This window comes from Coffea eugenioides, chromosome 2 (assembly GCF_003713205.1).
Source record: "Coffea eugenioides isolate CCC68of chromosome 2, Ceug_1.0, whole genome shotgun sequence".
In the NCBI taxonomy this organism is placed as follows: Eukaryota; Viridiplantae; Streptophyta; class Magnoliopsida; order Gentianales; family Rubiaceae; genus Coffea; species Coffea eugenioides.
Window position 1 is genome coordinate 34,134,467 of NC_040036.1, and position 15,603 is coordinate 34,150,069.

Below are 15,603 nucleotides of genomic sequence, written 5' to 3' on the forward strand. Positions count from 1 at the left end.
ACCACATATTCAATTGCTATGGAAAAATATGCTAATTAACCATGTGAAATCTTGGGATTATTTCCTTCTTCCCATTGTTAGTGTGTGCTTTATTTTATTGATGGTCCCAAAGTTGAGGTAGTTGCTATCTATGTTAAAATTAAATACAAGGGTTTAGTCTTTAGTGGTTAAACTCTTGGATTTTGCTTCTTCCAGCTTAGAAACAGTCAAATGAAATTGGTAGCTGAGTCTGCTCATTACAGGCAAATGCATGTAGCCATGTGAGGATAATGCAGGCCTCCGTTTTCATAGAGTTTTTATAATCAAATATAAGACTTTCCGCACGAAGAGCAACAATGAAAAACTTTACTATTATGCAACCAACTTTTTTGTCCTTAAATACCCAACACTTAGCATCGGTCATACTCCTACACGGTTGACGATGTTTACCAGGTTAACTTTCAATTCGTCAACGGACAAAAAAAATTGGGAAGTTTCATTGAGAGAAAATTACATAAACACGCTCTAAGAAAAACAATTTACCCGTATTTGTTTAGTCTGTATGGTTTAAGTTTGCCAATCTCAGTCCAATGCAATTTTACAGAATGAGATCCTCTTGATAACCTGGGGGTTGTAGCATCTATCGTGGTTGGATATAGTAAGTGATGATCCCATCTTGAAAAGTTTGTGGAAGATGAAAGGTTTATACAAGTTTACGCACAAATGCAAATGAATTTGGATGGTGGGATATTATGAAGGAAAATTTCAAACTTTCACTTGCATTTTGCACGGTTACTTATCTTATTCACCAACTAATAAAAACACTAATGGCACAGTATATTTTATTTATTAGAATTTTCCTAATAAGTGCTCAATCGGCACTCGTCAACATATCTAAATTTTACCTAACCTATCATGTATATACACACATCAACAATTACGACCCACCATTACAATTATATATTTTCTAATTAATTTTATATTTCCAAAAATTTAACACTTGAATCACATCTTAACAATGTCCAATAAGCATCCGTTAGATAGACCGTATTTCTTATAGTGCTGCTTCCACATGACGGAAGGTAGCTAGTAGCATATAATACAACCAAAAAAGTTTATGGTCAATTCTTCTTAGGTTGATAAGGGTTAGTTCGTATTGGTTTCCTAACCCAAAAAATAAAAGAATGGTGGTTTGAATGTGTTTTATTATTCCTTTGGTGTTTGGTATTTGGTATTACCGGCTTCATTCTATATCAAATCGGTGTACAGCTTAGCGGTACCTGCCCTTTCCGCAATATATACCATTGCTACACAAAAAATATGCTATGCCAGCTAAATCGGGTGAAATCTTTTGATTATTTCCTTCTTCCCATAGTGTTATTTGCTTCATTTCATTGATTGTCCCAAAGTAGTTGCTACTGTATAGCCTCAAACTATTATAAAATTTAACTTTTGACTTTTCAACTATTAAATAAGCAGTTTTAACCCTCTAACTAATTAAAACAAATACACAAAGCGCTTCTATCAACCTGAGTCGTTATATCTAATAAAAACAGCACCGAAAGTGTCAAGAACTACATTTACTGTTTTGTTGAAGATAACGATTCAAGTTAACATAAGAGTTATAAGTATATGTTTTAATTAGTTAAGAGGGTTAAAAGTGCCCATTTAATAATTGAAGAGCTAAAAGTTTAATTTTGTAATAGTTTGAGGGTTCTTGGGACATTCTGCCCAAAACAAAATTAAAAAGAACCCACTATTGCCCTACAAACACATGAAGTACTGAATTTGTTTTTACTTATTAGCAGTGTATGACCCTTGACTTTTACTTCTAGTCTTAACTCTTGTCATGGAAATTACTTATAGGTACATGTATACAATGACTTGCTACAAATTAGTGACAGCAATCAAAAAAATTTAGTACCTAGAATAAATATTTTTCTTTGGTCTGTAGGGTTACATTTACAAAATAGTGATGCAAAAATATTTTTTTTGAAAATTTCATATATATAATTCTCATTTTCTTTTGGCCAGCGAAGGCATGTGCCGCGACCGAACAATATATAGATCCCCCATGTACCCAGGTGAAATGTAATTTCAGTATTTTCAGTCTTTACTGGTTGAACTCTTGGATTTTTGTTTCAATTATAGCTCACGAACTGTCAAATAAAAATTGCTTGACGAGTCTTTGAATTAAGACAAATGTACATAGCAATATGTGGACAATGCAGGCCTCATTTTTATGAAGTATTTGTAATCAAATAAGAAAATTTTCCGTCCAAGAAAAAAAGGTAGAAGACTTAAATTTGGCATCAATTTTTGTCGATGTCAAGTACGTCAATTGTGATCCAACATTAGCATCTTTTTTTTTTTCCTTAATCTTTACATGACCACAAAAGACAAAAATAAATAAATAAATAAATATTCGTGACCTTTGAAGAATTGGAAGGTTTGTTGAGACAAGATCACTTAGATTTGTTGCACGCAAGCATGTGATTTAGATTCAAGTGACATAACTTTTATATATATATATATATATATATATATATATATATATATAAAACTAATGTTCGATTGAAATTGAAAGCTAATATGGATCCGCTTATTTTTTTAAGAAAGGAAGGAGTTGAATTTAAGAAACAGAGAGGAGGAAATAAATTTGAATCCGAAATCTCTTAAGTTCGGAAATCTCAACCTAATATAGATCCTCTTGATAAGGAAGTAGCAAAAATATCTATAGCCTATAGTAATATCCTCATTTATCAAATTCGACGCAAAGTTGGCAGATTTAACTTTTGCTTGTTGCATGTAAAATAATTGGAAACTTTTGTGAAGTGCCAAATTGGCTCATTTAAAAAAAAGAGAAGAAAAATTTCTCATTTTGGAATTAGGGACCAAGAATCCAAGCAAATCTCTGGACTCATTGGCGTATCAAACGTTTTTTTTTCTTTTTTAATCTTTTTGTCCTTTAGGTGTCTATCAGATTTTTCTATTCTTGAAGATTTAGGAAATGTATGAAATGAAATAAAAACAAAAAACTTTGATTCTTAGAAAGTTGGGTATGGGATAACTAAAAATAAAAGAAGAATACCCAAAAACAATAAATTAAATGAAAGAAGAATAAAGGACAAAGCATGCCCGAAAAGAAAACGCCTCTTTATAGAAAATTTGTCCTGGAAAGGGTCCAGTTTCAGGGTTTGATCTAGTCTTTACCAATTAGTAGTTTTGAATGTTTGGATTGGGCATTTGATTACGTCTTGGCTTAACCTGTTCGGGAGCTCTGGCTTAAGTTTAATAACAAATGCCCGACCCAAAAAAACGCAAAAATTCAATGCTTCAAAATAATACTCCCTTCATCCAGTAAAGATGGGTTCACTTTCTTTGTGTTTGTTATGAATTATAGGCCTATTTCTTTTTTAAAGTAATAGTTAGTATATGGACTTACTACTATACTTCTAATTAATGTGCATTTTAATGAGCGATAATAAGTGTTCTAATAGATGCTATTCTATTAATCATCCATTCTATTGGAAATAATAAATACTCCCTCCCTCCCACGTTAATAGTTTACCTTTTTCTGACATAGTTTTAAAAAAATTAGTTAACTTTGTTGAAAAATTAAATCTAGCCTATTGTTTCCCAAAAATACCCTTACATTAATATGAGGAATATCACTAATCACTATACCTTTACATTAATTATAACAGCAATATTGATAGTATATTGCTCCATTCAAGACATATATCAAAGCAATTATTGGTGAAAAAGTAGACTGCATTAAATAAGGTAGGCTATGTTTACTATAATGAAGTATATTAAATGAGGGTATTTTAGAGAAATTAAAAGTTAACTATATTCTTCAATTGGAAAATGGACTATAATTTGGGACAAATAAAAAAGAAAAACAAAACCATTAAAGTGAGACGGAGGGAGTATTAATGGAAGGGCATGTAAGAAGATTATTAGATAACAATGATTATGTTAAATATGCTTCTTAATTTGTGTCATATTTGAAGTGAGGTTATCTGAGAGCAACTACTAAACATGCTTAATAGTTAATCCAAAACCAATAGAAAAGCTCCACCTAGTCATATAAAAATTCCACTTGCTAATTCACATGTTAAGTGGTCACTTAACATGTTAAATGAAATCAAGTGGAACTCTTATACGTCAATGTGGAACTCTTTCATTAGTTAGAAAACAACTATTAGACATGCCTAATAGTTGATCTAAACCGACATAAAATTTTTCGAGGTTATCTTTATGGGACGAAGAGAGTATCGTGTTATATATATAGGGAAAGATAGTGAAGGATGAAGCTTTGACTCGAAATTGGGATCCTCCATTTATACCTTATAAAAATTTCTATTTAAGATAATTTTGTAATGAAGCTTGACAGTAAGCTACATGATTAGGATCCTCCATTTCTCTGATCATAAAACAAAAATGATTTTTAAACATAAGAAGCGTTGATAACTCATTTCACTTTTTTTTTTTTTTTGAGCAACTCATTTCGTAATTGAAATCACGGTCCATTTTAGTTATGTGCAAAAAGTCAAAATGTACAACAATGTTTCACCATTTGATTAAGGCATTAAGCAACACAGATGATGCACAGTCCAAATATCGTATATGTATTAATATATTTTGTAATTGAGTTATTTTTTTTTATATAATGATTTGTTCATCAGTATAAAAACTTATAAACAATTGGTACTTTCAAGGGTGAGTCTTACTCTTATAATAATGTAAACATTCTTTTTTGGCGATGATGGCCAGATTATGAATGGAAAAGGGGTTACGATGATGGTTGTAAGAGACAACTGTTTGAAATAATTTAAGTTCCAAATTGAATTTGATTTCTCTCTAGTGGATTCTCTTTCCATTTCTCATAATGTACATCTGAATGCATAATATATGTCTTTATTTGTCGGCAAGAGACATAATTATTTTAAATTTGACTGATTTTAACCTTATTAATAAATGAAGATAAGTATGCACGGTAGAAAATAGAAAGAAAATCTATGGGAAAGAAGTCACGTCCATCCAAATTCTGCAAATAAGAGAAATTATAAGTTATACGGTTCACAGCATATACCACATAACTCTAACATAAAAGACAAACATACAACTAATTTACAATGAATTACAATTTGTTCATAAAGCGTTACACTCATATTTAGAAATAGTTATCAAGGGTTACAATCATTTCTGTCCCCATCCAAATTATGACTACCAATCTAAGGGACGGATGATCCAATTGTCCCTGCTTGATCCAACTGTCTATGTTACAAGTAGGCGGCCTACCCCAAAATAGATGGAACTCTATTTTTAAACACATTTTTTTTTCGCTGAAAAATATATAATAAAAAATTACTATAGTATATTCCAAATTCTAGATAAAAATTACCAGCACCCAAATGAATATCTGCACATTTTATAAATCATCAGATCTACAAGTTAATTACTCCAAACTCAAATAACAAGTAAATAAGTTTAAGAAATTTCATATTTGACAAACATATTTGAAGCACAAAGATCACTAGCTGTTATTAGTTTTGCCAGCAAAAAAAATAAAAATAAAAATAAAAATCAGTCACCAAGCTTTCCAATTAATCTACCGAACTTTTTTTGAAGCTAGCAGGCTAAAATAATCATTCACGAAGTTTTCTTCTTGTGTTGACAAAGCAAGAAACAAATCAAATCAACAGAATTAATTAACTTCATCATGTTAAAACAATTTTCCAATCACAATCAAGTACAGATTGTTATAGCCTCCCTTGTTGCCGCCAATAATTTTGAGTCAAGAAAGCTGTCACAAGAAGAGATTATAGACCATCTTTATAAATTTAAAAACTACATTTACATACAGGAATGGCATATAGTTTTGCCACTCGTATTTTTCATATGTACAGTTACAATAAAGCATTTGAAAAAATTTTAAAAAAAATAGCTAATACAAATGGAATCAATCTTATATTGTAACCTTGATGATTTCATAATCTAGATAGTTCAGATACTTATATCGAGATATTTTATGCTAGGAGGACTTAGTTTCATTAGACATTTAGATCAAGAATTTGTTCCAAAGAGAATCCAATTTTAGATGTGATCTATCAAAGCACTTTTATCATAGAGAAAATCAAGATTTGGTTGGATGTTTACCACCCTTTTCTATGAACTGAACACCTAATCCAATCTTGGTTTAATCGGCCAAATTGAGTATTCTAAGTTGGGTTTAAAACAATGTTGCAAGTTCAAAAAACAAAAAAAAAAAGAAAAAAAAAAAAAGATTTCCCAGAACAACTGTTGTTTCATCTTGTATATGATTTTATGTGGCTAAAGCACGTGATTTATTACCAAGTGTTTAGGGTTGTTGGTTATAGAAGTGGACTGAACATTTGATCAATATCCATCCTTCAAATTTTACTGAATAACAAACTACAGATTTTCAATGTCTTGCAAAATACATAACCAGAATCGAATCAAATAACTCCTGCTCTAATACCAATGAGAAAATTACATATATTTCCTTCCATAATTGAACATCTTATATTTTCCAGTCAAGGGAAAAAAAAAAAAAGTATAGGCCTTGAAACTGGGTTGCCCACACTTAAAAATTAAACTGGAATCTATGTAGCCACTTGTACCACGTTCTGTTCAGAAAAGAATCCTGATATGCCATGCGGAAAATGGATTAGTATACGATAGCAAACTTTTGACCCTTGAAGAGATTCCGCTCCCATGCTGCTGCCCATGAAGCTCGATGGCTGTGGCCAACAAGATCAGCACGTAAGGATTCACCACAACCTGCTTAGGTGAACTGATGGGCGGAATGAGAACTGGAACCTTGCAAGTGCCCATAAAATAACCTCCTTTCATCTATGGCCCCAGAACCCATAGACATATAGCGAACAAACGTAATACTCATCGTGGACTAGTTAAGCGAAGCTCCATCTCAGTACCAAACCGTGTAAGTGACAAGTTTGCAACACAGTTTGGTATGGAAAACTGAACTCTTGGCAACAGAATGAGCTTCTAGGATAGAAGGCATCCATTAATCCAGCAATCAAAACTGTGAATTACTCAAAAATGTCACCATGCACCTAGTACTCTGGAACAACTTATCCACTCTTTGCCATACTGCTGATTGGACTTCCAAAAGCTTCCTTGCTTTGTCCTGTAACTTTGACTGGCACCGAATTGTTTCCCCATGAATCTGGCCGGCAAAGAACACGAGCAACATGTCATATGACCAAATGGATAGTAGCTAGTGAAACCTAAGCAATAGATGATTATGTGCTCATACTCATAAAATTCAAGATCTCAAAACAGAGAATTAGGAGATGCTTCTCCTTATAAGAACTTGCATGTCATTTTTATTTTCTAATTTTACAAGCTAAAAAAACTCCCTTGTGGAAGAAAAACAAATAGAGAACACTATAAAATTCATACCTTTAAAAACAATCTGATGACAGCCTGAATAAACTCGAAATTATTCCTGCATGAAATCTCGTGCACAAAATAATCCAAAAGCAGTTCAATAAAGTATAGCTCAGGCCTTTTGTCCATTTCTTGATCATCATCATCAATAACCTGAAGCATTCTCAGTTCCATATCCAGAGCTGAAGGAGATAAGCTTTTGATGTAATCCGTGAAAGCTGAAACTGCAACATAGATCAAAGCAGGTGTAAATGACAAAATTACGGAAACTAAACAGAAATCATGTCGCTCCTAAATTCATTATCCACTACACTTAAAAATGCTTTAGGTCCGTATTTACACCACCCAAATGGTGTAATATGGAAGTTCACTTTACTTATATAGGATCCAACATAGATTCATGATCAGCCCTGTCAAATCAATGCTACAGTCGAAAGCGGCAGTTCGCATCTAAACAGTAGAACGACTGAAACCCTTTTTATGCGTTGAAAAGATGTTTTGGTACTTACTAATTACCTTCTAGTTTTCTATCTCAATTTACCAGCCATTCACAGCACCAGTGCCCCCACAATTATTCAAGTTTTACTCCACATAAAGACTAGAAAGAAAACTGAGTTACCAATACATGTTATTTCAAAATCTAAGCTACCCCCGACCTCACAGAATTCAACTTGGCCATACTATAACCTATGCTACCACTGCTCAACTAGTAGCCCAAACAAATAACAGAGAACCAATGGACTCACAATTTCCTACATCCACAGATGACTGAAGATATTGCAAGAACTGGGATGGTGGTAGATCAGACTTTTTTCCGTTGCTTAATGCTTCACCAGCTTGAGTATCCTTCTCTTTATCAGCAGATTCACCAGATTTAAATAATATCTCACCAGAAAGAGATGGAATAGAAGGTAGGAAAAAAGGTGCCCTTTCAGGTTTTTTGGGAGGCTCAATTGGTTTGTTTCTGGCCTTGATAATGTCCAGATTAATCAAGCTTTGCCACTGACTCTTGGGCAAAAGTGAAAGGGTAACAAGATCAGGGATTTGTTTATCTAATTTTGTGGAGTGAGAAGTATCTTGCAAAGGAGCATCTAAAATGGTCTTCTCAGAGTCATTCTCTGGAGAGCCTTCTACAGGAGCAACGGAAGGCAACTTGACACTCAAAATTTCATTCCTGCTGCCATATGATTCAAAATTAGCAGATCCAGAAAACATTGCCCGATTGACCCACAGATAAACTCCATTTTGATCAACATGAGTTGTTGCTAGGACATCCATATTGGGTGACAATGACAATGCAGTTATAGACACATCAACCTGCATGGCATCTATCTGTCTGGCCAAGATAACATCCCAGATTCTAAGACTCCCATCCATGCTGGATGTCAAAAGCCATTTTCCATCCTCACTAAAGCACATGTCAGTTATACGGTCAGTATGACCTTCAAATTTACGAACCATTCGTAGTGCAATAACATCATATAATCGAATGACTAGATCATCAGCTACAGTAGCCAGCAGCCCATTTACACGGTGATAAACAATCTTTACCAGCGAATTGCCTATTTCCCATCTAGACTTTAACTCGCGTCCCTTGAAATCCCATACTTTGATGTCCCCATGATATCCAGCACTTACCATTATAGTATTTGTAGAATCACATGCAAGGCCAATGACTTCACCATCATGGGCAGCACCTTTCCCTTCCAATGCATCTAGATAACTGCCTCGGCTAATTCCTGACTGTAGATTAAATCGCTCAATCCACCCACCAGCAGTACCTAGAATAGCAAAGTTGCCACATGCACTGATGGTACATGCCTTAACTGGTGTCTGGTCTTCGGTGCATGGAGTAAGAATATGCTCGCCAAGGACAAAATTTTGAAGCCTCCACACATATGCTTGAGCAGTATCTCTATGGCATGTCACCACATTACACCAATCACGTTGCCTAATTTCAGCAACATCAAATGCAATGACAGGCTTCAGCTTTATCTCTTCTTCCTTCAACCTGAGCTTTTTTGCTCTTTTAGAAACATGACGCTGAGATAACTCTCTGCTTTGCTGGTCCTGGATCACAGAAAAAAGTCGAAAGGCACGATCTTGACCGGCTGATAGAATGTGCCTGCCATTAGCATAGAACTTGATGCATAAAGGAGGAGCACTGTGCCCACTTCTAAACCTCAGCAAACGAGGATCCCCATCGCTTGTATCAAAAATCCACATTTTAAGAGAATTGTCCATGGATGAACTCATCAGTACAGGCTCATTAGCAAAGAAGTAGAGAGAAGTTATAGAGCAATCATGGGCCTCTCTAATAATAGACTGCAGTCTTCTCTTCTCAAGATTCCATATGCTTATGACCCCAGAAGAACCTCCAGAAGCTAGAAGGGGCTGCCCATCAGTGCGGAAGGATAAGGCTGTTACAGCACCTCGAGTAGAATGACTAAAGGACACTATCTCTTCATCATAGCGAATGTTGTGCACATGAATCTTTCCATCAGCGCATCCAATCCCAACAACATCTAAAGCTGGGGATGAAACACAACAGCTTATAGATGATTTCCACCCTTTGAACTCATAAAGTTTTTTCCTTGTGCTAATATTCCAAAGTTGAAGAGACCCTTCCTGACTTCCAACTATAACCTGTTCACAATTTGTTGATGAGAAACAAGTTCCAAAAAATAGTCATGAAAGACAGACTATACATATAAAGTCAGGGATATCAGATACCTTGTTCAAGTAAGTATCTGGGTGCATTATGCAACTAGGGGTGAAGTTGTCCTCAAGCATAACATGTCCAACTGGAGCAAGGCTCTTGTCTATTTCTTTGAATGCCCATGTGAATATATTGCCTTCAACATCAACACTTAAGATATGTGCACCAAAAAGAAGCAAGTGATTAACCTTTGCACCATGCCTGCTCCAAGTCGCCACCTGTTCCACATGTAAACCTCACAATAAGGTTCAATTTTTTTTTAGTAACAAACAAACTCCTCATATAACAATCATTTAAAAAGTTCTCTTATTACGATCTTCTTTTCATACAAGGTACTACTTCGAACCTACATTTAGTCATTGACAATCAGGCACTATGATCATGAACATACATACTTCTGGATAGGAAACACCAAAATTGTGGGGTGAAAGATTTCTATTCCTATTCATATTCATAGAAAATTTTCCAATTACAGGCACTAAGGTTTCTTAGGAATAACTTTCTTAAGCTTCTTACTTTAACTATACAAAACATTGCTTAGCCACAAACCTTGCTTCTTATGACAGTTTTATTTTGGCAGAGCAAATGAAAGTAACATACTTAGTTAATCCCTAGTAAGACTAGTCAAAATAGATTCTCCTGCCTGCTGAAGCAGTTGCTCAAATTGACTACCAGTAGCTTGCTTAGATAGGTTCTTACTATTATCACTAGCTACTTGATGATTATATGCTTCAACTAACTTCTCCAAAAATAATTGAGCCATTTCAAACTGGTCCTGAGGAGAGATTCTTTTTATTGCTTTGATTGATCTGTGGTAAATCCCAGATTTTTCAACCATTTTGTGTTTTCTTCTTGCTACTAGTGCATTTGCTATTGCCAAACTTATATTTAGCTAGTAGACTATATAATCACCTATCTTTGTGGGCAAACACTTTTCAATTGCATAATATTTCTTTAAACCTTACCTTATTCATGTTCATTTCTTAATTTGAATGTTCTAAATCAACTAAACCATTTAAAACCAATGCAGGCTCCCTACCATGTCAAAGTGAATGTCTGACAACGAATAAGAATAATCAATACACATATTATTTCCTTATAGGCTTCATCATCTGGCTAGTATACTAAACATGTTGAAGAGTAAGTTACCATGTCCATAAAAATGGGAGGCCAAATGTGTGCCACAAAAATGTGTGTTCACTAATAGTGCCTGCTGCCTGGGAACATGAAAAGAAGTAATGAATGTGCAGAACTGTCTTAGAAGATTGAGAATGCCTAATATAAGAATACCATTCTTTGGTACAGCAATATGGAACAAATCAACTCAATTCATGTCATGACTTTCTGGCAAAGACATGAAGCAAGGTATAATTGGTCACCTACAGCTTATTCTGACAAATGGTCATGCATCAAATGCAAGAAGTCATGCAAAGTCTAGCAACAAAAGCATGATAACTCATCCGTATGGTATTTGCATTTTCTAACTAGCCTAGCAGTTTCAAGGAGATATGGGGCATTTTCAGTGTGCAGTCCTTTAGAACATGTTGACATAGAACCGTTCCAATAAAACTAATCAAATAGACCAAAAGCCTATTGTAAAGCATAACTGACAGTCCTTTTTACCAAGGAAATGATTCGCTAATAAAGCTACACATATTAAATTTCACATCATGAAGACCTGTCATCCGTGCAATAAACAGAACTTTTAGGACAAACCTGATGGGCACGTTTAAAAACTGCAATACTACTCCCATTTGCAGCAAAGGTGTACTCGCGATAAGAAGCAAGAGCTCGTATCTTTTTTGGAAGTTGAGGGCCTTCATTAAAATCCTCACCAGTAAGCATGTTTAGCAATAATTAGAGAAAAATACAAACTCAATAAGTTGATGGAAGAGATAAAGAATCAGTAAAAACTTTACAACTATACAATCAACAACAATTTTGCCAACAGAACACTTTTGAGATACTAATCAAATCAAAAGATCTACAGTTACATGAAAAATTCTATTTGCAACATTTATTCATGCTTGCAACACATTGACAATGAGTACTAAAGGTGCTAGATTTCACAATCAAATACGAAAGAAAGCACCAGACATCATGAATTAATGCAAGTCTAGCAAAACTTCTTTACAAGTAATTAATGACACAAAAAACCACAAATACAAGAGGTACGGCAATCAGAAAGCTCCCCAACAAGTCCATCAAATACTGTCCATACAAGTAGGAATTAGCTGACCAGTACAATAAGTAAGCAATACAAATTACATTCAGAAGTATCCAAGAAATCTCCAGTACATCTTTAGAAGCCACATTTTCCCTTTCTCTACAATATGCCCACGTCAGTTAACATGCTGGTAATATGTGCAGTCCCTAATTCTAATGTACATTATTAGGATAGTATTACGCTTCTTTGCCTTTAAACTAAAACCTAAATAAGCTTATCATTGTGCTTGATATCACACAATAAGTGCAGGGATCAATTTATACAAGCCTAAGGTTAGCAAGAAGAACGTACAATGCTTTTTTGTGTTTAGTCCAAGCTTATATAAGGATCGCCATTGTGCTATTGTGCTTATTATATATCTAAGAAGCACAATACAAGCCTTATATAGGCTTAAAGTAACTAGAAGAAGGTAAGTGTAGTTCAAACACACAAACATCACAATATTAATACCTAAAAGGGTCAAGAAAGAGAAAGTCCAATGATAGTTTCAAGATTCCTTTGCAGTAATTCCACATTGAATTAAGTTTTACAGCAGCTCCAGATCAAGAGTTGCTAATTTATGAAGAGCTTATGCGGTTTTGGCTCTTAAATGCTATCCAAAGCAACCTGAGTAAATGTACTTGCCAGGATAACCAACCAAAATGGGCACCATTTTACTGGTTTTGATAATTTCGTTAGAAGTTTCACAACAGGTCACTTAAATTTTAATAAACAATTTTTTCACAATTTAGCAACTACAAATCAAATCCACAAGTTTGCTTATTGATGGTTCAGTTTACTTGGTAAGACAACCCTACCAACAAACCGAAACCAAATAATAGAAGTGGTTAACCAACTACAGGCACAATTAATCATCTAAAAACACATGAACCAAATTTATTGGAAACAGGCAGTTGACCATTTAACCAGAAAATTCGAACGCCCTAATCTTCAGATCCTCTATTTTTTAATTAGTTATATATCTTCAATTTTTTTAGACAGGCCTTTTGGTTGTCATCAGCCACAGCCAGAAGCAAATTTACTACATTTCTATTGACTTTCATTATCTTTTATGGAAAAAAAGGTATTTTTGTAATTTACTGCAATTCACTAAATATCACAGCCTAATACATTAGGGGACTCTGCACACAAGAACTGGAATCCAGACTACTGATTCCCCTACAATATGTTTTGTCTACCCAATAGGGGTGCTCAGTCTTCATTTTTACGCATCAATAACCATTTCCAGTGAATTCAGTACTTGATAGCAGTAACTTGCTCGGATAACAGATGCAGATTCAAAGTTCATTATGGAAGTTATGCAAAAAGAAAGACGCCAGTCCTGTTTTTTATTTTGCTTTTAACTATTCAAAGAAACTAAAGACCAAAAAGAGTACTAAGCCAGAAAATTATTGTTCTTCTTTTCCCTTAGCTGTCATAAGTACAAGAACAGAAGAAAAAAAATAGACATTAGAATAAAAGTTACATCCAACAAAAATATCAACCAGAAAATCAATGGAATCAAGTAAAGCTTATAGTTTGGTTCAAAAACCAAATTCGGATTGAATTGAACCAAATTCGGATTTCATTCTAATTCAAACTGTGTATATGGTAAATTCCAATTCCAAAATCCAAAATATATCGAACTTCAGAACCTCCTTTCCTAAAGGTATTCTCCAAACGCTTCCAAATTTCCCTTCAGAACAGATTTTGTACAGATGGAAAGAAATCCTTTCTTCTCCGTAACTAATCACTTCATTTTTAAAAAAAAATTAATTGAAAAAGTAGCATTTAAACACTAATGCTCAAGAAATATGCATTGAAATATAGAAATGAATTGGAGAAACAAAACCACGAGGTTCCAATACTTACCAACTAGTACCAGACTGAGCTTGGCGCACTGCAAGAAACAAGAATTAAAGCCTTCAAAAAAATTCCAAAATTTGCCAAAAAAAATTGTACCCAAATGGAAATGCATAAAATAAGAAAATAAAAATTACGTTGTAAATTTGCCATGCTTTTCCGACGCTGACGGTGACGAAGGTTTCGGTGCCGAGTCTCTGAACGGAGAAAGGGACATTGGTTGTGATGTATCCTATGGCTCTAAACGGTTCAAAAATCCCCATTACTTGAGAACTTTTTTCTCTATCACACACAAAAACACGCAGCAGAGCTGAATTGAGAAGAGGGAAGAATCAGGATGATTTCCGACCTGCTAGGGTTTTGGACAGGAATGGAAAGCGGCTGTAAAGGGTTTTAGGGCACATGCTTTACATAACGGCGTCGTTCGTTGGCTTGGGTTGTTACTTGTTAGTCTCGGCGTTTTAATTACATTTACCTCCCATGTGTTTTCGTCATGTTACTATCATACCCCATATATTTTGTAAAATAACTATAGGGCCCGTGGACCAAGACGTCAACTAGTCAAGTGATGAAACCTGCAACGAGTGGGCACGGGTCGGATACCCGCCCCTAAAATATCGGATCAGCCATTTTGCGACCTAACCCGCTCCTAATATTTTTGGATACCCGCTATTCGGGTACTCGAAAAAAAAGGGGCGGCTAAAAAAAAAACTATTTTTCAATAAAAAAATATTTTTCACTTAATATCAACATTTTTCCAATAAAAAAAAGTAGCTTTTCAATTAACATTGGTAGAGATATTATAATCAAAATCCATACATCACCATTCTCACACATTTCATCCAATAATCAAACCGATTTCATAAATTTAGTACATATTAGAATTATAATATCTAATAGATAAAACGAAATTTTATGATAATCTTGAGTACATCACCATTCTCACGCATTTCATCCTTCTACAATATAACAAACACAAGGATAATAAGTATATGACAACTTTTCCAACTTTTCCAAGTATAACAAACACAAGGATAAAACGATGTTTTATGATAATTTTGAGTACATCATCATTTTCACGCATTTCATCCTTTTACAACATAACAAACACAAGGATAATAAGTATATGGCAACTTTTCCAATTTCCTTAAGGATATTATGGTACAAGATTGCATCCAAAATTAGTCGATTGTGGAATCAAGTCTGGAAAAGAATTGAACAGAACTAATAATTTTTGAAGAAAGTATAACCAAAATAATCTTGAAAAATTTTCCTCAACTTTCTTACATCTTTGGAATAGACCTTGTTACATTAAAGGTGATGAAAAAGAAAAATAAATTTCTTGCACTAAAATAAAGGAGACAAATTTAAGAGACACAATTGCAATAAAATA

General features: G+C 34.2%; 1 protein-coding gene across 1 annotated transcript; it reads right to left on the bottom strand.

The window, feature by feature from the left end:
• Positions 1 to 6,805: 6,805 nt before the first annotated feature.
• LOC113763777 (U3 small nucleolar RNA-associated protein 21 homolog) lies at positions 6,806 to 14,507 on the bottom strand. Its single transcript, XM_027307696.1, has 7 exons — positions 14,348 to 14,507; positions 14,220 to 14,247; positions 11,858 to 11,958; positions 10,156 to 10,359; positions 8,169 to 10,068; positions 7,435 to 7,646; positions 6,806 to 7,198 (listed from the first exon to the last, which is right to left on the bottom strand). The coding sequence occupies exons 1-7, from the start codon at positions 14,471 to 14,473 to the stop codon at positions 7,049 to 7,051; spliced, it is 2,721 nt and encodes a 906-aa protein (XP_027163497.1). The 5' UTR covers positions 14,474 to 14,507; the 3' UTR covers positions 6,806 to 7,048.
• Between the last annotated feature and the right edge of the window lie 1,096 nt (positions 14,508 to 15,603).